Consider the following 24,338-nt stretch of genomic DNA (forward strand, 5'->3'; position numbering starts at 1 on the left):
ATCACTGCAGCACTTGGCCGTTTGCCCACATTGAGTCTTAGAGGGCATGAAACAAAGCGGACACTCACACGTCACACATATAAACACACATCACACACACACACACACACACACACACACACACACACACACATGAGCACAGCGAGTGACGGTGGCTCTTGTTTACCCAGCCCTCCCATCCTCCCTCCCTCCCTCACTCTCCTTTCATCCTCTCCCTCTAGTCTGTCATGTTGTGTGTCACTTCCCACAAATGTCAGTGCCACCATGGGACAGTGATTAATTTTGGTGTGCTTGGCAAAATGTCTTCAAGATGTTTGTTTGGGTTGTCTTTTTCCCACCCCCTTCGCCCAACCCCGCTCCCCGCATGTCTTGGAAGTCGTGGGTCGAGAGTGGCAAACACCCCCCACCCCGCCGCCCACTGTCACAGGAAAAGGGGTTTGGGGGGGCTCATCATCATCATCGAGGGACAAAGGCTACCTGAACTGACAGAGATCTTCTTTCCTGACCAGAGCCACTCTGCACCAGCGCCACCTCCATGCCGCTGTCTGTTTAGTGTGTGCTGGTGGTGTGTGATGGGAGAAGTCTTGACCTAGCACTGAGGGGCTGTAACACTTCACTGTCAGCGCGGCTGATTAGCTTATCACTCACCGCACTGGGAGGAAATACATCATCATTCTAGACAGGGATTCCCCAGTTTAGGGCTCATTCCCTGTTGCCATTTACTCTGCATTTAATCACCAGGTGCTGTGTCCCCTCCAGTATTTTCAGCCTCACCCCTAAAGCCAATCCTTTCAAAGACAACTTTCTTCCTTTCAGGCGTGTTTGTAGTGAAATCAGAACAGCCACATTATGAGTGTGAAAGCACTGCTCTACATTGCAGACACATGCATGGATATTTGCAAAAGGAAATGCAGAATGAGCCATCTTCCCCAAATGATTCTTTTCAGCTCACTCAACAAAGAAAGTGAAACTCACTAAGTGGCAAATGTGCTTTTGCTTCCCCACAGTGTGGTATCAGGTATGGTAATTACTCCGCCATTAACATTGGGAATAGTTAATGTGTATTAATGTGTTAATGGCATGTTAATTACTGTACATGCTGGAGAGAGAGAGCCCGCAGGCATTCTCTCAGATTCTTTTGTGCCATGTGGATGTAGGCCAAGCTTAAAAAAAGCCTTTAAGAACATCGATGAAAGAGGATCCTTATGTTTCATTTGTCAGAACAAAAGATTTTCAATGGTAATTTGATCCAGCTCCCCCTGCTCCTGGAGCTGAAAGTCACTGATCCAGGCGCCACGACAAAGGAGATGATATGAAGTCAAAGGAGACGTGGAACGCGGCTGTAGTGACACTGGCCTCTTTGTGAAATGGATACTCTAAGCCCTCTGTAGTCTCTAGTGTGTTGCTTTGGCAGAGGGTTTTAATAACACGGTGGATTAGAAGCCTTGGATCCTGAGTGCCAAGCCAGAGTTAAAGCTCACCTTGGACGAGCCTCAGTAACAGGCTAGATGCCACGGTCCTCCTCCTCCTCCTCCTCTGAGCCGCCTCCCTCCTCACACCGTCTACTCCGCGGCTTTAAGAGAGATGACCTTTGCAAATATTGACAGAAAATAAATTCTGTTTCGATTAGTTAGCTTTGGGAGACCTTTGCCGATCAATGCAATTAGACGAACAGCGTGTCGATACGTGGCCGGAGCTTTTCACTGGAGGCACCGGCGAGGAGAGGGGCTGCAGGAGGTCAGGGTTACTTGTAATGAACAGGATGTTTTTGGAAACATCGGCGGAAGTCACGGAGACATGGCGCGTATCGTCAAACACGGTTAAACAGACAGGACCACATTCCGCAAGCGGCAACATTTTAATTTAGTGTCGCAGAAAAGCATTGAGAAATTGCAAAAAAAAAAATAATAAATACCCCAAAAAGTCGAATCTCTGGCTTTATCTGCACAATGAGCTGCTCTTCTAGTGTATTGTCTGGCATCTGACAGTGCATTCAGTGCAGCAGAATGAAGTGGAGAAGCCCAGAGCTGAGCCTTCCCTCTTCAGCAGGCCACATTAACCCAGCAGGGCTCTGCCTTTATGGCTCTCCTGCTCACACTTCAGTGATGAGAGTAAACAAGCAGCGGGCCAAAGGTCAGCTAAGCCCACAGAATAAAAGAGGGCACAGGGGGGGGAAGAGGTGGGAGGAAAAGGAGAGCGGCCCGAGGCAGTGCTCAGATCACTGTCAGGGCTTCAAGCAGGGAATGATGTACGAGACGAGAGCCCAGAACCGGAAATGATTATAAACAGAGAACAGGGGAGAGTATATGAGGGGAAAAGGGCTGCATTGTCTTTATGTGTCAAATTTTTTACTTCCTCGGATCTGATACTGACGGTGAAACCTGTAAAAAATGAAAAGAGGAGCCGCCCCTGACTGATAGGGATGGATTAATCACAGTGTCTCCTTTTGTCTCAGCCACAGAGGAGAAATGAGGAACAATCATATAGGCAAGTGCCTTTTTTCCCCAGCTACTCCACCTGTATTGTTGAATGACAAATGAGGCAGATTAAGGACATGTTACGTTATTATAACAATTTCAGATTTTTTTCACTCTCTTTCTTCTACATCATTAAATTCGTTCTCGTAATTAAGTGAGCCGGCATCATCAGAGTTATTTGAAATAACCAGACCATGTATAGATTTTTCATTCTTAAGTTCCAACTGCTCGCAGGCTTTACCAAGGTGACACGACTCCCGCCCGCACTTTCCCTTTTGCACTGAGATTAATCCCACTTTGACTGTGGAGGTGGATTAGAGCTCAACTCGGGTCTCCAAACTTGTTTTAATACCCATATCATCAGACAAAAACAGGATAAGGATTTGAGCAGGCGAGCAGCATTGGCAGTGCTAGAATGTGACTGTGGCTTTGCAAAGTTACTATACAGATTTGTCAACCACACAGCAAATTAAAGATATTATCTTGCTCGAGCCTATTTTGTGGAAGTCGCGTGATGATGCCGAGCTTAGACAGTGAATCCCCAATCTTTAGCTCCACCAACAAAGGTGCACAGCGAGACAGAGATACATTGCACCTGTTTTTTATCTTCTTTTTTTCCTGTAAGCTATGTTTTCTTATTTCTAATTCTTTAGTATTTACTGTATGCGTTTGAGACGGACGCATCATCCCTCCCAACATGTGCGTTATGAATGGCCAGCCGTAGCTGCTGTGGCACAAATACACCCTGGTGGACTCCTGCAGGGCCATCTGCTACTCGGGGCCGCACAGTAATCATTTTTATCCTGCTGATTTCCTAAATAGAAATGGACACGTATGATAAAAATGTCATGGCCACTCGGCATGTCAGTGGACTAACAGGATTACATGTCACTTTCTAAAGTCTCGCTCTGTTTTCCTTTGCCATGAATGGCCACATTATTGCACACAGGAACTTTGAGGTAATATATGGAAAGAGACTAGTAGCTCTTTATGGCCTGTGATTATTTAGCTTGAATGAAACCAGTGATTTATGCCCATTTAGCTGAAAAGCCCTGTAAATTCCCTCAGCTGCTTTTCCCTGGATATAGAGTGAGTGGAGTGAAAGTGACAACTGGGTTTGGTGTGGAAATGTACGCTGCGTCCCAGAGTTATATTTAATATACCTGACATGAAAAACATACCTACCTACTTACCACCAGCTGCAGCACAAAGTGCAGCCTGCTGAGCTCGAGCTGAATCAGAAAGTGGGAGTAAATACTGAATTAGGAAAATATGAGCTGTAGTGGCAGACAAACCACTAGCTATTAGAGCATGTTGAGATATGTAGCCATGCAGGCATCTGGTCAGTCAACATTTGAATCATGTGCCATTTTGTTTTCATGCTGCACAAACTGGAATAAAAACAGCCGAGCCTGTCCAGAACGAGAGCTTTGGGTGGAGTTGCGCAGATGCAGTGTGATGTGGATGAGGGTTAGTGGAGCAGCGGCATATTGTCCACATGGATTGCTTGGCTTGGATCTGCAAGCCTGATGGAGCCTTGTCCAGCGTCTCAATGTCTCCAACACAAATAGCCACATTCATCCACTCCTCTCACACCATTACACCTCAAAGACCCAAAGCCAGCCGATCCATAAATAGAGGCAAACTTGTTTTTTCAGCGGCACTGCAGTCGAACAAAACACCAACAGAGATGAAAACATCAGGGGAGTGGCTACAATATGATGCGTTGCTTAATATGTTTTACTCAAGAATGTGTTAATAAGGAAGACAGAAAGATGAAAAGGTTTTCTCTGAAGTATTTCGTCCTGGGGATGGTGTGCAGGGTCAGTCGGTCAAAGCCTGGTAAAGGGGCTCCTCTGATTGCATGCCTACTGGCTGACACAATAGAGCCACTAATCTTCTTATTTAGAATCCAGTGGCTGGCCATATCTTAATGAAGCTGTAATGAGCTGTTGAAAATCCCTGAATTGCGGGAGGGATTATTGAATTGAAACATCTCCGGTAATCATAATGTTCGAGTAGCCACTCAGTATTTACTGCCCATTGAGCTACATTTTTATCCACTTATTAGAGTGGATTGCTCCAGCAGTGTTCTTTTGTTTGTTTATTCTCTGTAAAGCCTGGCATTGGGGTTGCATTGCCAATGCATCAAGGTGTGCATGTACGCTATCTGCTGGGTGATTACGACTCGCTGACAGACCGGCGAGACAGAAAACCAGAGGAAATAAACAGCAGGGTCTGAGAGTCAAAGCAGAATTCATGAATGAGCACTTTACATAAATTGACTCTGCACTCATTTCACCGTATGTAGATTTTCACTCCACCAGCACATTTCTATTACTTCTTAGAATATTGCAAAATCAGGATAGTAAGATAATACACGATTCAAACCTTATAAGCAAATAGAAATGATGTTACTTTTTTTGGAGTTCCCAGCATTCACTGTGTCAAAGACAGAGACACCCACTAGAGGTATAGTTTTCTGTTTAGCATCCTTTCGCAGAGTAGAAGTGCCACTTCACCATTGAGCATTTGTCAGTTTATGGATGTTGCTGTCATGTCAGCCTTCCCGTACACACAGTGTGCAGCGCAGTGTGTAAATAAAAGAGAACAGGCATAGACATGGGCGACAGAAACACAGCACATACACAGGAGGCACCCAGTTCATACCTGCAGGGGAAATATCACACTATAGCAGACTACACAGACATAATGCTTTTAATTGCTCTTAAAGGAGACCTATCATACTCATTATCAGGTTCATACTTATATTTTTGGTTCCTGCTAGAACATGTTTACATGCTTTAATGTTCAAAAAAACACATTATTGTTCTCATGATGTCTGTCCAAATATAGCTGTATTCACACTCTGTCTGAAACGCTCCGTTTTAGTGCCTGTCTCTTTAAGCCCCCCTCCTGAAAAACCCAATCCGAACTGGTTGGTCAACATTTCTGGGTCAACATTTCTGCACTCTCAGAGTCTCTGCACCGTCATTCCAGCCAGGGAATGACTGTAACGGCACTGTAGCGGCACTTTCTACCTATATATAATCTAGTTGTGACATCACAACTGTACGGAAGTCCTGACGGCTCATTTTAATGCACTGTTTCTGAATGAGTGTTTTAATACTTCCACAGTATGCATATAGCACCTGACCTGCTTTATAATAAAAGACATGGAAATCACACTCTTCACAATATAGGACCTTTAAAAATTCAGTGGGGGCCTATTTGATCTGTTTTATTATTCATTATTAGTATTATTTGTTCAAGTTTTACTGTCCGCTGGAAGGCTTTAGCTCACCCCTTTGTTCCTGTGTTGTGTGTTGCTGCAGGTCTCAGCATCCGTGGTGCACAGGAGGAGGACCCCCCAGACCCCCAGCTCATGCGTTTAGACAACATGCTGCTGGCAGAAGGCGTGGCGGGCCCAGAGAAAGGCGGCGGATCCGCTGCCGCCGCAGCTGCAGCCGCGGCCTCTGGCGGGGCGGCCGACAACTCCATCGAACATTCTGACTACAGAGCCAAACTCACCCAGATCAGACAGATCTACCATACGGAGCTGGAGAAATACGAACAGGTGAGGTTAAGATCTTCCCTAGAACAGCTCTAGGAGTCAGTTTTCTTTTTTTTGTTATTACCTGAAATACCACTCCTCCTCTTCCTCACTTCCAAGAAAAAGGAGATTGTTCTTCTTTCACCATCAAAAGGTTTAAATAACCACGTGTGACTACCAGCTTTTTCAATTTTCAGTGTTGATCTATTGAGTTGTATTTAATTGCTTCGGAGCATCCAGAACTGCTTTTTCACTGCATTAGCAAGAAAACTGTGGAGAATATGCATGATAGGGGAGAATGTGTTATCAGCTTGGGAAAAAAAGAAATTGCAGTATTATTCAGTGTGTTGTAGCTGATTATAGAGATCCAAAGGAGAGCCTTAGTCATCTGTGTTAAATGAGAGTATGATCAGCTCCTTCACCTAGCACTTTGAGCCTGCCATTAAACACAGGCATTATGGGTGAAAATAGAAGGTGTAACAGTGATGCCTCAGCAAGCCAGTGAGGTAAATTAGACTAATTTACTCCGGGCTCTCTGAGAGAGGAGGTGGGTACGCGGGGGCACACAACACTTCGCCTGGAGTAAATGCATCTTTCTTAAGGGTGTTTCCAGGTTTTAATTATCTAAATGTAAATACTTAACGAATTTTACTCCGAGTAATGAGCTAAAGTGTGCACTACGTAAATGAGTTATTCTAATTAATCATGTATGAACTACTGGTTTAACGAAAAGCTGTTTAAATTCGCTCTGCATTATAGCCAAGCGAAATTGCAAACCTGCATTTCTAGTCAAAGATGACATCACCTATTATGTCATCAACGTAATGTACAAACATTGCACTCCGTTAAAGCTTTTAACAAAAAGAAAAAAAGTCTTGCGTGTAATGAACTCGTTTCCCGATATGAAAAATGTACAAAACTTTAGAGTCTCAGTCAGAGAGCTTTTCTAAGTTCACTGCTGTGACTTGGGACATTTACAGAACTCACGTCGGCTGCACTTTTTGTCTCTTTGTCACTTGGCAGGCATGTAACGAATTCACCACCCATGTGATGAACCTGCTGCGGGAACAATCTCGCACGCGGCCCATTTCTCCCAAAGAGATTGAGCGCATGGTGGGAATCATCCACCGTAAATTCAGCTCCATCCAGATGCAACTGAAACAGAGCACCTGTGAGGCTGTCATGATCCTGCGCTCCAGATTCCTTGATGCCAGGTCAGTGGATTGTGTAGTGTATTTATATACTGTATATATATATATATATATATATGTTTGTGTGTGAGTTTGGTATCTAGAAATGTGTGTTGCTTCCGTATGACCTATTTCAACAAATCCAGTAGGCGAGGTCATTATGCAGGTCCGAAGTTTGTTTTTCCTCTCACTTTTTTTTCTGGCACAGCACACAGTATGGGCACTGCAGAGATGCATGATTTTAATTATGTCCATGTTCCATGCATTATCCATTTTCAAGACAATCAAGGCCCCCGCACCTGATAACAGTTAAGACCAAATGAAGTGGGGGCCGAGTCATGTGTAATGGATGGAGGGGAGGTCATCAGCAGGTGTTGTGGATTACTCTAATCACTAACAGTGTGGTGCAGTGTGGCGCTCTGCGGAGAGCGCCACAAGTCGGGGCCAAACAAGCCAAGTGGAAGCACATTTTACTATGTCCGCTGCCTGTGTGAAGCACAGTAAACAAGGCAAAATAAGCAAATGCTCACCAACATGATAAGTAGTGCCCTTGGGAGGGAAGGGGACCCAGATCTAGTTAGAGTTTGCTTGTTTCTACTCAAGATCCCTGGGGCTGTGGCACTTAAGGAACAATGCTCAACTGTGCATGCCGTGATTTCTATAATGTACCGAGATGCACTCCGAGTGGGCTTTGCGCTCCATCACAAAGCCCACCCATCCGCTGCACTAAACTATACACATTACACGCTTGGACTGGAGATGGGAGACCAACAGACCAAATTAAACATTGTATGTGTTTTGTGACTGTGTTTGTTTGTTTGTGTGTGTATGTCTTTGCCACTTTATTGGTGGGAGTCTGTTCTTTTTCTGTGTGTCTCAGAGCAGGATACCATATTCTGCCCATGAGGGCCCTTTGAGCCCATTCCTCATTATTTTCACCATGTATGTGTGAGATTGATTGTGCAATTTGTGCGATCCAAATGGACGAGTTAATGCCCGGTCCCGCTAATAGGCTCGCTCTGCCTTTCTCTGGTTGTGCTCCCCATTCAGGCGGAAAAGGAGAAACTTCAGCAAGCAGGCGACGGAAATCTTGAACGAATATTTCTACTCGCACCTCAGCAACCCGTATCCGAGCGAGGAGGCTAAAGAGGAGCTGGCCAAGAAGTGCAGCATCACAGTTTCCCAGGTGGGTAGTGCTCACTTAACAGTAGCTGGTGGGTAATCAGGGTGGGAAAAGGCTAGCGGAGAGGGATAGTTACCGTAGGTCACACCACCAAGACACAATGTCTTTAGCTAACCTTGACATTGTGGCTGCCTAATGATGCTTCAGTCAAGGCTGGTCCCAGTCAGTCAGAGCAGGGCCACAGGGAGGGGAGGCCTATATCATCTTGGCCTCAATCAAAAGCACTATGCTGTCCTTCCTTAGCCGATCCCAACGCTGGGTCCCCTGCCATTTCCCCCTCTCATTCCCATCTACCATGTGTGCTCTCTCTCTGTTGCCTGGTCAGTCGCTCAGGTCATAAGCTGGGAAGACAAATGGCATCATCCATTACTTTAAGAAAAGCAGTAAAAGTCTTGTGCTTCAACATGATACTGGCTATTTATTTGTATGTTTGCTGTTCAAGTGACCTCACAGGGCTCTGCTAATTCTCAGCTATATTGAGATTCAATTCAACTTTATTTATAGTGTCAAATCACAACAGAAGTTATCTCAGGACCCTTTACAGATAGAGTAGGTCTAGACACCACTCTAGACCCAACAAATCCCCCCCACCCCAATCCCAACCCATATAATTAAGATTAAATATTGAAATATTATTTCCCCACTTTATATATAAACCTGAAGGCAATTATCTCTTCGCACCTAACCCCCCCCCCCCCTACACCCACAGTATTATTATCCTGTCCTCTTTTTCTGCTGTGATTGTGACTACTAGCTAGATTTTTTTGATACTCTATTGTTCTATGGTTGTCCTCATGAGACACTATATCACAGAAACATGCATCTATACAATAATCTGCAGTGTTTTTTTCTGTGTTGGGAGGGGGTGTTGAGGGGTATATTGAGTGTAGTCATGAAGAGTCAGATACTGTAAAAGCCCATTCTTTTTTGCCTTCAGGGGGTGGGAAGCACCATCACAGTATCACAGGTATGTCATAACTTCTCCTGATCCACTGTTTTCATTTTTTTGTTTATGTATGTAATAGCCTCACAGTTTTCCACTGCACAGAACCTCCCTCCCTCACACCACTGGATCAATGCTAATGCTATCATGAATTACAGTATTTCAAGTTTGAATTTTTTTTATTTTAATAAAAAAAAAAAAAAAAAAAAAAAAAGAGTGGATAATGAGCATTTACATCCCACCTTTACGTCACACAAGAACAGACTATTTTTGATTGATTCATATTTTTTATGAACTACACCCATGTTATCACCATATTATGTGTGTACAAATGTGTCACATGAATTTTTTACTTTTTGGCTATTGTTTACCACATTATTTATTTACTTTTGTTTGTCGTAGAGCGTCGACTAATTGTGTGGTCTTTTGAATCTTCAAACTCAGCTCTGAAGTCATTTTTAGCCCCCCTTACTCGCCCTGTGCTCGCTGTGTGCTTTATAGCGGTTAAAGAAATGGCCACCGACCATCACAAATGGAGCTCCACTCTGTTTTCTGAGTGCCTCACAAAAACAGGTCACCGTTCCAGTTCCCATGAGAACAAATCAGTCTATGCAGAAATTAGAGAGCTTTTAAAAATTCACTTGAACTCATCTCAGGCCCCATTAGTGGCGAACTCCTCGACCGGCGGAGGCCACGGCAGACATTCTTATTGACTTATTCTTAGTGCTTTGGCTCATTTTAAGTGAGTAACAAAGTCGGGGGCTCGACATGATGCCGAGTGCGCCGTAAGTGTGTTATCCCTCACCGTGCCCTGGCCTTTCAGAGTCGCAAAACCGCTCGCTGTGGCCACTCTGAGGGCTCGGCGGAGTCATTTTTCAAACACCCACAAAATACTTTTTGCGGGCTTTGTTGATTACACAAGCAGTTCATTAAGTAAAAACCATCTGTCGTGAATGGTATGCCAATATTGGTCCGCAGCTATGCTCAATACTTCATCGCTGACGAAACACCCGGCATCATTTAAGCAGGGGTCATTTAAAATGCCAGTGATGCACAGTCATCTTCCCTGAGAGCGAAGCCTCTTTACCTCAGGAGATCCCTGCAGCTCAACGCCTGTGTTTCAGTTCCGTCTAAATGCTGCAGTGATAACCTTGAACAGAAAAAAATAAAACTACGTCAATGTGTCTGATTTTAGTGCATACTGAACCCTAAAAGTACAATAAGCTATTGTCATGGTTACAATTACCCAAGTGGCTCTCTGAATGCAGGATTCTGTCTTCCGTCCCTCTGTCACTGTGCTGGGCTCCTGAATGAAGGCGTGGGATTGCATGGCTGTGGTTTGTGTCAGGGTTTACGGAGGCTATTATTGATTTAATGTGTGCCAAATGTTCGACATTTTACGCAGACTCCTGTGCAGACTCATTTGCATTGCTTTCATTTTTCTTCTGAGTGACACTTTTCAATATTTCAGATCGTAGTGAATTCAGAGAATCTAAGACTTGAGCTCTTGTTCATTACTACTGCGACCTGTATAATTGATGGTATCACAGCTAGTGATACCACCTTTTGTATTTGTATTTAAGGCTCAGGGAATTGTATTTTCAGATATATTGAGATCATAGACAGATCATGCATTGCCTTACATTGACCAGCAAGGAGTATTAACCTGAAATAGGGTGAAATAGTTTGAATTATTAACTGCAGCTCCACGGCCTCTCTAGTGGGCAGCAATGAAGGCAACGGTATCGTGTTCTTGCGAGGAGTCCGCATGGTCATTACACAATCGCTGCCTTTGAGGCTGCTGATGTCAGGTAATTCAATCTCACAACTTGGCTCTCACCACACATAGGAGTCAATTGAATGCATGGCCTGCCACAAGATAAAAGGGAATTAGTTCTGTAGATTGGGTTGTGCTCCACACCTTACAGTGCCGTGCATTTGTTCAATATTTAGCTGAACTCGAGGATCACTAGAGCCAGAGTTCAGTGGGCAGGAGAGAAATGTGCGTGTATAGAGTGGAGCAGGGTGCTGTGTCACGTCCAGAGGATTTGCTGCCAACGCTGCTGACTCTGTCCATGCTTGTAACACCATATAGTGGCGGAATACAGTCATGACACACTTTATCATAAAGAAGAAAAGCAGATTAAAGTAATTCAAATTTATCTTTCAACTTTTCCTAACTTATGAAATAGTCACATTTTAATATAAAACGCTAGAATTAGCATGCATCACTGCCCTATTTGGGTGTCTATCTACCACTGTTAACTTTCAGACTTAATGATATAAATATGTCTTCATGTGCAAACACCCCAGCTGACATTTTAATAAATGTAGTTCTGTGTAATACACTGTTTGCATGAACATTTTGTGAAATTAAACAGACTGATGGGCCTTAGAAAACGTTTTCTTTGATTTCGAGGGGTTTGTGGGCACTTTGTGAGCTGTCTCAAAGAGCGAGAATATTGCCTCGTCTTCGGCTCTGCAATCCACCATAAGCAGGTTAAGTAAAAAGGATGATGGCCAGGGCTTTCATTGCTTCCAATTAAACCTTGCTTGTTAGTTTAACCTCTAGGTAAACCCATCAAACAATTGATGTCAAGGAAACCCTGCCAACAGTGGGCCTTGCCTGAATGGTCATTAATTTTAATTGCCTAGATATTAAAGATTTAGAGCACAGAGACGTGCAGGATAGAAATTATCTGATGTCCTGCAAATCCAGTCAGTTTTTACGCAACAGCATTGGCGGGCTGCTGGGGATATTAAAATTTAAGCACATGGGTGGAAATTAAATAAAGCGTCATTAGGGGCAGCTGCTCTTTGGCTGGTCCAGCCGTGGGCTGCAGGGCCTGAGAGGGGGGCAGCAGCGCAGCGACAAGACACTCTAATTTATAGAACCATTAAAAACAAGCATCATCTCATTATTATTCCACTGTTATTGCGGAGCCAGCACTCACATATAAGGTTCACCCCTCATACAACTTTTGAGCGTCTGACTGATGTTGGATGTCATCGTTTCAATTCAACTAAATTAGCATTTCCAACTGCTCTGAATCTGAATCTACCCAGTTTCATACATCCATTTCGAACTCAGCCTGTAGAGTTCAATTTTACTTTGGTAAAATATTTCTTCTCTTTTTTTCTCCCAACACATCAATTAACACTGACTGCCCCGATAATCTGTGTTTACCGCTTCACATGTCTGCAGGTCTTTACCCTCCAACTCTTGTTTTTGATAATTACAAACAAAAGTTGCTTCCCAAATCACTGAGCATGCATGTGTGTGTGCGCACACACAGACACACACACACACACACACACACACACACACACACACACACACACACACACACACACACACACACACACACACACACACACACACACACAGTGTTTTATTGCTGTATTAATGTTTTGTTATTTTCAAACTAAAGCACAGCTACCCAGGCCAGCTGTTAATTAAGTATATATTATATACTATATATTATAGTATAGTATGTTTAGGTAGTGTGCATGCTTTAATAGGACTTTTAGTCAAATATTTAACACAGATATACAATGTTTTTTCATTTTTCTGTTCATGTGAACTATGAAATGCTGCCTTACATTACTCTGCCCGATAGTATTAAATCACTTAAATTAACTAATTATAATTGTATTTACATAAGGTGTCAATCACCTAGAGTCACTGATCTGGAATCAGTGTGCTTTAGAGGGTAAAATGTGAACATTTATATATTTCACTGAGGGAAAAGTTAGGATTTGTATCATACCAGGCCTGATATAAGAAATATATACATAATACATTGACTTAAGTGTGCGATAGGAGCCCCTTGTGTTTTAATTTTGTCAGGAGACAGATCCGAGAGCATGTCATGCTCCCATCCATGAGAAGACACAAGTGGCTCCTGATTATGGCTTAATTAGCTTGTGTACCCGGCGGACATTACTGCAGGGGCTGGGAATTGGGTACTTGATGGACCCAAACATGACATCTTGAAACAATCACACTGCTCAGTGCACGGTGCTGTGGCTGCTTGACGTCTGACTCCTCTGCTCCTCCTCCTTCTGCTCTACCACACAGGTATCCAACTGGTTTGGCAACAAAAGGATCCGGTACAAGAAAAATATCGGCAAGTTTCAGGAAGAAGCCAACCTGTATGCCGCCAAGACTGCTGTAAATGCAGCACACGCTGCAGCCGCTGCAGTGCAGAACAGCCAGGCCAACTCCCCTACCACACCTAACTCCGGTAGGCACTCCTGCATATAGACAAAAAAAAAAGAAAAGAAAAAAGACCTGCCCTCTACCTCAGCCTTTAACCCGCTGCCTACCTGCCTCACTCTCTCATGCACCATTCACACAGGCGAGAGTGACAGGCTCTGCTCCCAGCTTGGGGATCACAGTGTCTCCTGTCTATAAGACAGTTGATGCCAAGCAAACTCATGCATAAAGAGAGCGTTCCTGACTTGTGAACCGAGAACACATGTATTTTTGGCAAAAAAAAAATTCAGATTGGATGCCAGTGGGATTTGTTTTCCCTTGACTTTCTGTCAACTTCCTGTCATTTGTAATGTAATGGTATGTAGTCCCACTGCATGGTAGTGCTTTTTTTATTCATTTATTCGCTAAATAAAATGACAGCTAATAGCTGGGAGCATTTTTACCTACAGTAATAGCATTATATCAAAATGGCATTATATGCAGTTCATATTGAATAAGAGTCATATACAGTACAAACACAAAGCCTAAATGGAGGGCATGTTTAGTCCGGTTTAATGAGTAATGTGATGCTGAGTTTGGACTAGGTTGACCTGCGTCGGGATGTGGTAAGCTTATGAAGTGGTCCCTTTTTCTTGCACCCAGGATTCCAGATGAAAGATGAGGAGTTTCAGCTGGATTCTGCAGAGAGCAAAAACACTCTTTTAACCAACATGTTTACTGGTACTGGTCTTTTCATAAGCTTCTTATTGTCCTTGTCATTTACCATGTGATACCTCCCTGCCAACATTAGATTGGAAGTAGGTGATGTGGAACAATTGGGAGCTTAAGCGACCAACCACATATAGAGCCAGCCTCCCCTCCTCCTTGTGTCGTGTGATTTTCATTTCATTTGTGTCTACTGCATTTGTAAAAAAAAAAAAAAAAAAAAAAAATCCCCTTCAGTCTTTCTGCATATCGTCCTCTTCTGTTTTTCTTTTTTGCTTCCCTTCCTTTCCCTCCTTCACCCTTGTAGTCGCCTGCTTTATGGGAGTCTTTCTTCAGTGTATTTGTCTGCTTGAGTTGTGGGTCTGTGTATGCAGACACGTGCGTGTGTGCGTGTGTGTGTGTGTGTGTGTGTGTGTGTGTGTTTTCCCTTTATAGCCTTCTCATGTATTCAGCTACTTACATCCTCCCTTTCCAGGTTCTTCAAGTTCTTTTAACCTCCCAAACTCTGGGGACATGTTCTTGAGCATGCAGAGTCTGAATGGGGATTCTTACCAAGGGGCACAAGTCGGAGCCAATGTACAGTCACAGGTAGGATCAACAATCAGGGACAGTTCCTGACTACCAGCGCAGAGAGCTGTCCTTGTCTTGCCTGTGTACTGAGCCATCCACAGTGCAGTCTGAAGCACGTTAAAGCAAAAACTAAAAAAGGGATAAAAAAACACGCTGCTCATGCGAGAAAGCAGTTTAAATTACCACAGCGAGGCCACCTCTAACCTCCGATTGACTGAAGTGTTTACTGACTATTTCGCTTTGGATGGAATATTTTGGCAGCCAAAATATAATCCCACCCCACTACTATAATGCCGCGAAGCAATTTCCTGGTCACTATTTCAAACATCTCAAGTAAAAAATAAATAAATAAAATTGTGCGAATGCATTTGGCTTTGACTTGAACTCTTGGGTTGGTATTGGGTTTTTGGTACTGTGTTTCCCCCCCCCTTTTTTTTTCTGTATTTCTATATATTGCTATCTTCCTGTCTCATCTTGTTTTAGTTTGTTGATGTCTTCCATTTTGTGAGTTTAATGCAGCTGCACAACTGACACACAATTGCTACCATGCAACAAAAAAAACAAACAACCTATGCTTGTTGATGATCAAAGTAAAATATAAAAGCTAATTTTCGAACATTATTGTCATTTTTATACCATAGCCGCTGTAGAAGATGTCATAGATTTGAGCATGCTAGTAATGTCAGTATGCCTTTGTTGTTTCGGTAGGAAATCTATTAGCTGTGTTACACATGTGCTGTCTCAGGAGTCCCTTTGTGATTTCACACTAGTCAGTATCTGTTGCTTCACTGAGCATGTTTGCACTTAGCGTTGACCTGCTTTGAGACACTGAGTTGACCAGCTTGTCCACCTTGTCTGTCCCCCTTTAGGTGGATACCCTGCGCCATGTTATCAGTCAGACGGCAGGATACAGTGATGCTCTTGGGGGGAACACAATGTATAGTCCACACGGCTTAAATGTGAGTAGAGCTTTCATTGGTTATATGCTGCACGGGTATAAATAATGAAGGAACAGTACATTAGATTGCATTATTGTAGATACAGAGAGACATAACCATCCATGTGTTTTTAGCTACTCCAAAGCAGACGTAGCATCGTGTCACTTTGTCACCTGATGCGAATAAAAGTTTAATAGAACACATTACACACACCGGGGGAATCAAATCTCCAGCTTTACTTTATTAAACAGCTTTCAATACTTTGTTTGACTCAAACCAAAAATGAGATTTTTTTTTTTTTTTCGCCTCACGGTATCTGTTGCATTTAGCTATTTTCTTTTCAAAATGCTTCACATAATTTTCCATAGCCTTATCTCCATGATAACATATGAACACGTGATCGCCCGTAGCTCTTTCCCAGACATGAATTCCATCTTCCTTGATGAGGTTTGATATGGCTCCTTTTTGTAAAGCAGCGCACAATTTGAAGCTAAAGCTGAGTAAAGATTAATTCCGTTGATGAGGGAGGATGAAGAGAGAGGGACGGAGAGAGAAATAGTATCAGACAGCTCTCTCTCTCTTTCTCTCTCTCTCTCTCTCTCTTTCTCTCTCTCTGCACTATATCACAACCTCAGTATTTGCTCTCTTCATATTGATATGCCTGTTGGAGACAAAACGCACGAATATTCACAGTCTAATATTATTTAAAGCTTAAGCATCAAAAATAAGGTATTAGATTTGCAGCAGTGTAACTTGAAATTCCAAAAAAAAGTACTTATGTAAAGAAAGAATGAACACATTTTATGTAAACAAATGGTGAGGGGCTGTTGCCAGCATTCCATGCTTTTGGTGTCATGTTGGCTTTGCTGAAGCCTTATTGCTATAAGCTCTTTAGACATGTCAACTCCTACCAGGATCAAGCGATTTTTTTCACTTTCTCACAAGGTTTCTCACTTGCATGTGCAGTGTAGACCTGTGCCTGCTGGCTCACCATGCAACGCTCTGCATGATCCCTATACGAAAACAGCAGCGCTGAGCGACAGTGACAGGAGAGAATCAGAGCGAAATATAGTAACGGAACATTTTTCGAATAAGTCGAGTTGTGGCAAAGCTCCTATATTGTAGCAACAAAGGTAAAAAGTTCCACATGGATACATTAGCATAGACTAACCTTTAGCTTCGTCGGTGGTGACGTAGAAGGATCCAGTAAAGGCTAGATCACGCCTGGAGCAAAGCAAAGTCTCTCGGAGTGGCCCTGCCCTGTCACTTTCACTCAGCTCCCCCCACCTCACCCGGCCCGAGCCCTCCCTCTTCCTGACTGACAGGAGAATATGTAGGGACAAGCTGTCCGCCGCTGCTAAAATCTGCTTAGACACCGAATTCAGGGACTGCTCCCATTGGTCGGGACACGAGACAAATTTCCGAGATGCTGATGCCACTGTAATGCAAAGATTAATCGCACGTCATAAACATGTTGATATCAGCTGACACATTAGTGCAACCAGAATCTATACCAGTCTCATTTCCATTTTATTTTTTTGGAGTGTTGTCTTACATTTTGGGAGGGATAAAAATGTACCGAGCTCATGTTGCAGAGTATGTGATTGTAATCTCAACCTTTTTTTGTGTACCAGGCTAATGGGGGATGGCAAGATGCAGCGACTCCGTCTTCTGTGATATCTCCGACAGAAGGACCCGGAAGTGTGCACTCCGATACCTCGAATTGATCCGCTGTTAATGCATCGTCTCCTCAAAGCTGGGCATGGGACTATTTTCACTGGCTGACCAACTGCAGAGGATACACACACACAAAAAAACAACTTTTCACAACAGATTGGTTTTTCCCTGTACTTTAACATTTTCCCCCACGCACCAAGCCAAACACATCCTCCTACATTAACACCCAGTGTTCTCCTGGTCGTTCAGTGTTTTTCTTTCTGTCTCCATAAATCCGATGTGATCTCCATGCTCTTATTTGTATGTCGTAGGGGTAAGCACACACAAACAGAAACCAAACTTTCAGGATAATTAGCTCCTCCGAACTTAAAATACTGGATGACACTTGCGCATTTAATGTGACATTTTAAACGCCCATTTGTTTGATTCTTGATTTAATTACCACTTGCCATTTTGATAATTGGGTTCTCTTTCACTTCTTACAATACATAGATTAAAGCAGCTGTTTCTTTGACTGTAATGTGCTTGCAATCTTGTCCAGCAACTCAACAATGCTACTGTTGACAGCTCAATGGCAGCTTTGTAGTTACTTTCAAGATTTATTTTGCCTTACAGCCGTATACATTAGTACAAGGAAATGGCTTCAAACTCTGGAACATAAAGACGTGTAATTGATTGCTTGACTATAACATGACACCATTCCATATTTTATAATTTGATGTTTAGTATGTACATATGTAAACATTTTTTTTTTTTTTTTTTTTTTTACTGCTTATCAACAAATAATACACAGTATATCATTCCTTCATGGCGCACAGGAGCAGGCCCCGTTACGCAGGAAAAGTTGTACATAATATAGCTTAAGAGTAATTATACATCCCACCAATCAAAACACAGCTTTATTACCTCATTCAAATTCATAAAAAGAACAATAATTTCCAATTTCTGTAGCTTAGAGTGCTCACTTACTACCTCTAAACAATATCACCACCGTAGTTTCTTTTGCCCTTATTTAATGTTTTCCTCTAGTTACTTTAAAGACATCTTGTAACACTGTAAACTCTTCATCCTCTATGTAATCTAATGTATATTTTAATCTTTTAATAAAATGCCGTTGCTGTACCGCAACTTAAAATGACAAAAAATAAAAAAATGAAAATGATAACAATATTAATACCATGAAAAAGAGATGGGAAGGGGGTGTGGGTGGGGTCGATGGGACGGTGAAGGAGAAGTTGTTGGTCTGTGGCTTTTACGATGGGGGGGGGGAGGGGGTGGTCCGGAGGGTGTGTGCGATGAACATTGTTGATAAATTAACACCAAACAGTTAAACTGTTGTAAATACTGAAGAAGAAGAAGAAAAAAACAAACATTTTGAATGTTGCTCATCTTGTTACTAAATCATGCGGAAAAAAAGAGAAAAAAAAAATCACTATAAAAACTGTAATGCATAGAGGTTTCAGTATTCAGAACTGTACATTTCCCAGCTCTGTCCAACAGGGTTCAAAACGTCTTTTTTTCTCTTTTTTCTATTGTATGTGATTCTGAAACTGAAAAAAAAAGTCATGACAAATGATTTGTGGCAGTGATTCTAATGTATTAAAGATGTTTAGTGTTACTTTCTAACCAGACTACACCCTGGACTGAAAAGTCTTCCTTGTGGTAGTTGTGTGATTTCAAACATGAATAAACCTTTTGCTTTCATGACACAGCAAGTTGTGCTTTCTTTTTTTGAGTCGGTGAGAGAGGCGTTTGCACTTTTCTCGAACACAGACTGACAATTCATTTACATCTGCTGCTTCTTTTCCCTCATCAGTGATAAAGCGTCATGTATTTTCATGTTTTATTGTGCTTATTTACATTTGCTTCTCATGCTTACTCATTTATCAAATATAAATTCCCTCTAATACATGAAGTCGTTTATTCATCATTTGCATGCAGTGATCCCTGCATATATAAGCCCTGCACGAGGCCTTTTGCTCCTGTTTTGTACGGTGAATAGAAGGTTCTGACTTAACCTGGTTTGCAGCTACTGTGGAGCTGACATGGTTAGCGCAATTAACTGAAATGTCAGGCACTTCTAATTCAGGCTGTTTTGTCTGTCTGTTGTGGAAAGGCTGCCTTAATGGATCATTGGTTACCAATTCCACATGGAGATTGACATCCATTTATTCTCATTTTCTCAGCAGACTTCTTCATTCCTGTCTTCCTTCCTGTGCTCGTGTCCAGTGTTTGTGTCTCTCAGTCAGGGACACAAATGATACACAGCTGCAAATAGAGAATACCACCACTCACAATGTGCAGCTCATCTGAATCGTGTGTGTGTGTGTGTCTGTGTGTGTGTGCACATTTAGTGTTTGTTTTGATTCCAACATGTGAGTGTAGATAGACAGGAAAAAAGAGAAAAGAGATGTTACAGCGTAGCATGAGTTTAATTCAAGCGCAAAGCACAGACGGTTTCCCCGGAGAGCATATTTGTCCACTCAACCAGTGCAGAACTTCATTGAACACCTTTCTCTGGAAATCATATCTTTATCCTGATATCACACACCCATGCCACACATGCCCACATGCATTTTTTTTTTCCATCGCAATTTGAATTAAAAGAGTAGTGCCTTTGATCAAAAAAGAGGTTTTAAACTACTTTGCATACCACTATTGTGTGTTATGCTTATTAATAATGATTGGATTCTGCTTGAGGGAGGTTTTGCAACATTGTTTTATTTAACATTTAGTGCGTCTGCACAAGCTAGTTTGCTGCATTTTAATGCTGTTTGAGGCGTGTGCATGTGCATGCTTATTTCCTCTCACAGGAATTATGAAAGCATTTCGAGTTTAAGGTCCAGTACTGCGGTACCCTGCCATTTGAATTACAATCTATTTGCTCATTCTTCCTTTACAAATAGATACATTTGCTTCCCCAGGACTTCAACTATTGGATTTTAAGTACTGCACTCAGCGAAATTGGCCCCAGAACCTTTTAAATAAAGAAGTTACATTTTCCGAGATTATGCCTATTAGAGATTTTTCTAAGGTTCATTAAAGACGACATTCTCTAAGTAAAATTCACCATGAAAAGCATGCATCATTAAATATGGAAATCCAGAATGATATTAGCAATATGCACATAGCTGGTGCCAATTAAATTAGAGAAAGATATCATTTATATTATTAAGGTGGAGTTCATATTAGATTAACTTTAAAATGTAATGTTCTTTCACGGTTTGATTTATCGCTTATAGCGCATTGTTCACAGAACCATGTTATACTGTGTTTCAATGGTGAGATTGTTTATATGAAAATGTTAAAAGCTGTAATTGCCTCACACTGTCGCTATTTAATTGGTAGGAGGTTCAAATTGAAATTCATAAGCTGGCACATATCTATTTTTCATTTATGAATGTGACTTTACAGTATATATATATACACACACACACACACACACAGCCCTTAAAACAGCATTTGTGTCTGCAACTACTTTGTTTTTTACTTAGTGAATCATTCCTAATTTCTAAAAGCCTTAGTGATCTCAGAATAAAATCAGTTAGTCTGAGTGGAGTCCAAGACAATATGCAGTTATAGCTTTGATCATTGACCAAAGATTTGGGTCATGTACAGTCATTAGAAAGCAAATTGGGGAATATTCCAGAAAGCAGGTTATTGTGGAAGCTGACAGAGCTTATTCATTTGATGTAGTTTCTTAATCTAAATACTAAACGTGATCAGGCTAATTCAACAATCTAAACACTTGAACACCAGAAGACTGAGATTTTAAGAGCCAGATGCCAGGGGCTGTGCCAGATGTTGTAAACATTCGGGGCTCAGCCCAAACCTAGGGGGGTCTGGGGGCATGCTTCCCCAGGGGAGACTTTTTCTCCCTTTTACGGCAGCTATTTGCACTATTTGTCAAACCATTTGAAAATAGAATTCCTAAAAATCTGTACATAAAACAATATAAAATAATGTTGCAGAGCTTACATCCCATATGATGTGTAATTGTTCTCCAACTGTCTTCATCATTCTAAAACCAAAACACAACAAATGTTGAGGATGACTCTGAGGATTTTTAAGTTACCTAACATAGGTAGGGTAGGACTTTGGCATATAACAGCGTTACGACTCTTGAAACCTATTTGTGTTATACTATGCTGGAGTAGAGTTCACAGAATGGATGTTTAGCTGACAAATCTGCTACATTCGAATCCAACCCATTATAATCTGGGCTGCTCTAACTTCAATACACTTAGGAAAGCCCTACATCGTCTGGATGCCCTAGGTCTCTTGTTTGTAGTTGTAAAATTTCATGAGGCTGGGATTATCCTCAAGGTCACAACCAGTCACTTTACACAGAGACAGAGTCTCACTACATTGAATTGGCTACTTTGGGGACTAACAGCATCACACATGAATATAATTGGGCTCAATGAATCCAAAATAGTGTCAGCTTTCCAGCCATACCCAATTTATGCAATTCCAAGACTGTTTAGGGACCCCAGTATGCAGAAATATTCAAATACACCCTTTTAGAATAGGCAAAAATAACACATTTATACTGCATGAGAAAAACTCCATGGTGGATACTGGAAGTGACAAGATTTAGCTTACAGGTAGGAAAACATTCTACTTTAATTCCCCCCGTAGCATTTATAAACACAATTCAAACATTTAGGTGTGTTATAACACAATAATGTATGCAGATATAAGGACATTTTTAAGTGTTAACAATTATTTTCTCCTGAGACATTTTACATATTATTACTGTTTTACTGTATTATCATTCATTATCTGTTTACACACCAGCCTCCATTTACAGTATGGGCGTTGAACGCGTATATCCGCTTTATATACTGCTTAAAGTAAAGTGTTACCAAAACATTTAAAAACTTTGAAGGAACAACTTTGAACGTAACTGTGCTTTATCAACTACAGGTGATGCAACAATGAAAATGACTCAAATAGACCCTTTAAATTGGTTGTGTTCCGCTTTACATTTCTATTTTTCTTACTCAGCCCATCTGAATGAGAGTTAATGGTGAGAATACTACCATCAAAGTGTGATGCTGATCTAAAATGATGTGCTTTATTTCAATTGTGGATCAAAATAAAGCACTTTAGTTGCTTTGTCAAGACTTATACACAGATACATTTGTGCAGGACACCCTGTTTCTTGAACAGGGCTAGCTTAGGGACCGTTCGGTATTTATGAAATGGACCACCGGATGAAAATAGGGGAGGGTCATGTCTTTTTATTCTTTGTTGAGGGGAGGGTCACCCAACTTTTGTTTTCATGAAAACAGCAACATTTCAAAGTGGCTTGTTTGGTGCATATTTTTCCATGTAGCTCTCAGTCTCGGCCCCCCATCGCTAGCAGATGGGTCTGACCCAACAAAAAACCCTACAGCTAACTGTGCCACCTGTTGCCAAAGTATCGTCACTGATATGAAGCTGACTAGCTCAAAGGTTTCACGTTGCCTAGCAACTAAATATTCGTTTAAAGCTTCAAACCAACAGCAGAAACGCTAGGAACATAAACCATGTCAAATGTAAGTAACATAGCATTAATACCTGGTCGAATTTCTGGCAACTTTCAAATGTCTGACCCAACTCGGTCTCTGGATGCAGTAATGCAAGTGTACATTTAGTTTCCATGCTTATTGTAAGAGAGAGAAAGCAGAGGTTAAGTCGTGTATGTCATGATTGTAAATAAACAGTGGCTAACTGTTACTGTACATCTTTGCCAAGTGCAAACCAGTACAGAAGGCATCAATAAATTATTTGGGAGGGTCATGCCTCTTTTCCCAATCATTTTGGAGGGACATAGAAAAATGTATTGCTGGCGAAGGGAGGGTTAAGTCTATTTTGACTAAAGATCCCAAAACTCCTCCGGTAGGCCCTTAAATAGATAATGAACAGTCCCTTAACAGTATATTTGAAACTTGAAAAGTATAATTGAAATTTCTTTTCCAAGACTTGGTTAACTCGCTATTACATTTCTTCTGGACTATCCCCTTTGCATAATGATTTTGCTTTGTTAGAGCTTGCTTCATGAGATGCTCATAAAGCCATGAGCCTGAGAGTAGTGTACAGTAGTTTGATTTACTCAGCAGGAGCATAATGGACCACAGACTGCCTTCATGGCTTCTATTACGAGATGAGTCCTGAGTGGCCTTTGAGCTTATAACAGTGGAGTTAATTAACATTTGATCCTACCTCTCCTTACATCTTTTAGATGTTCATTTTCAATTTCATTTTCAGCCCAATCGCCCATTTTGGTGCTGGAAGATTGCTTTACGATCACCCGCAGCCTCATCTCTGAACTGATGGTGGCTTATCAGAGTTTGTTGGGCAAAAGCAAGCACGTGAAGGCTTGTGACAGGAGACAGATGTTTGCCTTACCTCTTAGCAGACGCGTGTCAGCGAGCAAGGGCTGCCTTTGTGCTGCTCAAATATACTGACACCAAGTCACGGAAAAACCAGAAAACAGCATAAAAAACAGAACCTGTGCTTGTCTGTCTCTCTCACATACACACATTGCACAATACGAATTCAATTATTATATCATGTAACTTTATTAAACCAATAGCTGCGTTTATTTAAAGTTTGGAGCTTTCTAATTTGCCGTCATAAAGACTTCATTACGGAGCCGAGGGGATCATCATTCACTGAAGTGCACACCTTACAAAGCAGGTGCATGTCACCGAGGCAGATGATAGATGTAACCTACAGCATGGAGCACAGTTTCATATAAAGCCACTAAAGCTTCAAGCACGGTAATATAAAACTGGTTCTTGTGGCAGCACTTAAATTCATTTGATCTATAGAGGTGCAGCATCTGCTTTTGATTAAAGTTGGTTGGTATTTAAGAAAGAAATATGTTAATACA

General features: G+C 41.8%; 1 protein-coding gene and 1 long non-coding RNA gene across 10 annotated transcripts in view; one reads left to right on the top strand and one right to left on the bottom strand.

Moving 5' to 3' along the window:
* pbx3b (pre-B-cell leukemia homeobox 3b) overlaps positions 1-19,166 on the top strand; it is a 60,870-nt gene extending 41,704 nt beyond the window's left edge. For 2 of the 9 annotated variants that reach the window (XM_031300671.2, XM_031300672.2), the window contains exons 3-11: positions 5,813-6,054; positions 7,054-7,244; positions 8,271-8,406; positions 9,341-9,370; positions 13,428-13,593; positions 14,208-14,285; positions 14,746-14,858; positions 15,710-15,799; positions 17,413-19,166. In XM_031300671.2, the coding sequence (XP_031156531.1) occupies positions 5,813-6,054; positions 7,054-7,244; positions 8,271-8,406; positions 9,341-9,370; positions 13,428-13,593; positions 14,208-14,285; positions 14,746-14,858; positions 15,710-15,799; positions 17,413-17,505 (1,139 nt within the window). In that variant the 3' untranslated portion in view covers positions 17,506-19,166. The remainder of the gene's footprint in view (positions 1-5,812; positions 6,055-7,053; positions 7,245-8,270; positions 8,407-9,340; positions 9,371-13,427; positions 13,594-14,207; positions 14,286-14,745; positions 14,859-15,709; positions 15,800-17,412) is intronic. The other 7 variants (XM_031300673.2, XM_031300674.2, XM_031300675.2 and 4 more) reach the window with 5 other exon arrangements.
* Positions 14,095-17,089, bottom strand: LOC116050539. Its single transcript, XR_004105103.2, has 2 exons — positions 16,950-17,089; positions 14,095-14,243 (listed from the first exon to the last, which is right to left on the bottom strand). It is a non-coding gene; the product is annotated as an uncharacterized LOC116050539 (long non-coding RNA).
* Positions 19,167-24,338: the final 5,172 nt, after the last annotated feature.

This window comes from Sander lucioperca, chromosome 2 (genome assembly GCF_008315115.2).
Source record: "Sander lucioperca isolate FBNREF2018 chromosome 2, SLUC_FBN_1.2, whole genome shotgun sequence".
Taxonomy (NCBI): domain Eukaryota; kingdom Metazoa; phylum Chordata; class Actinopteri; order Perciformes; family Percidae; genus Sander; species Sander lucioperca.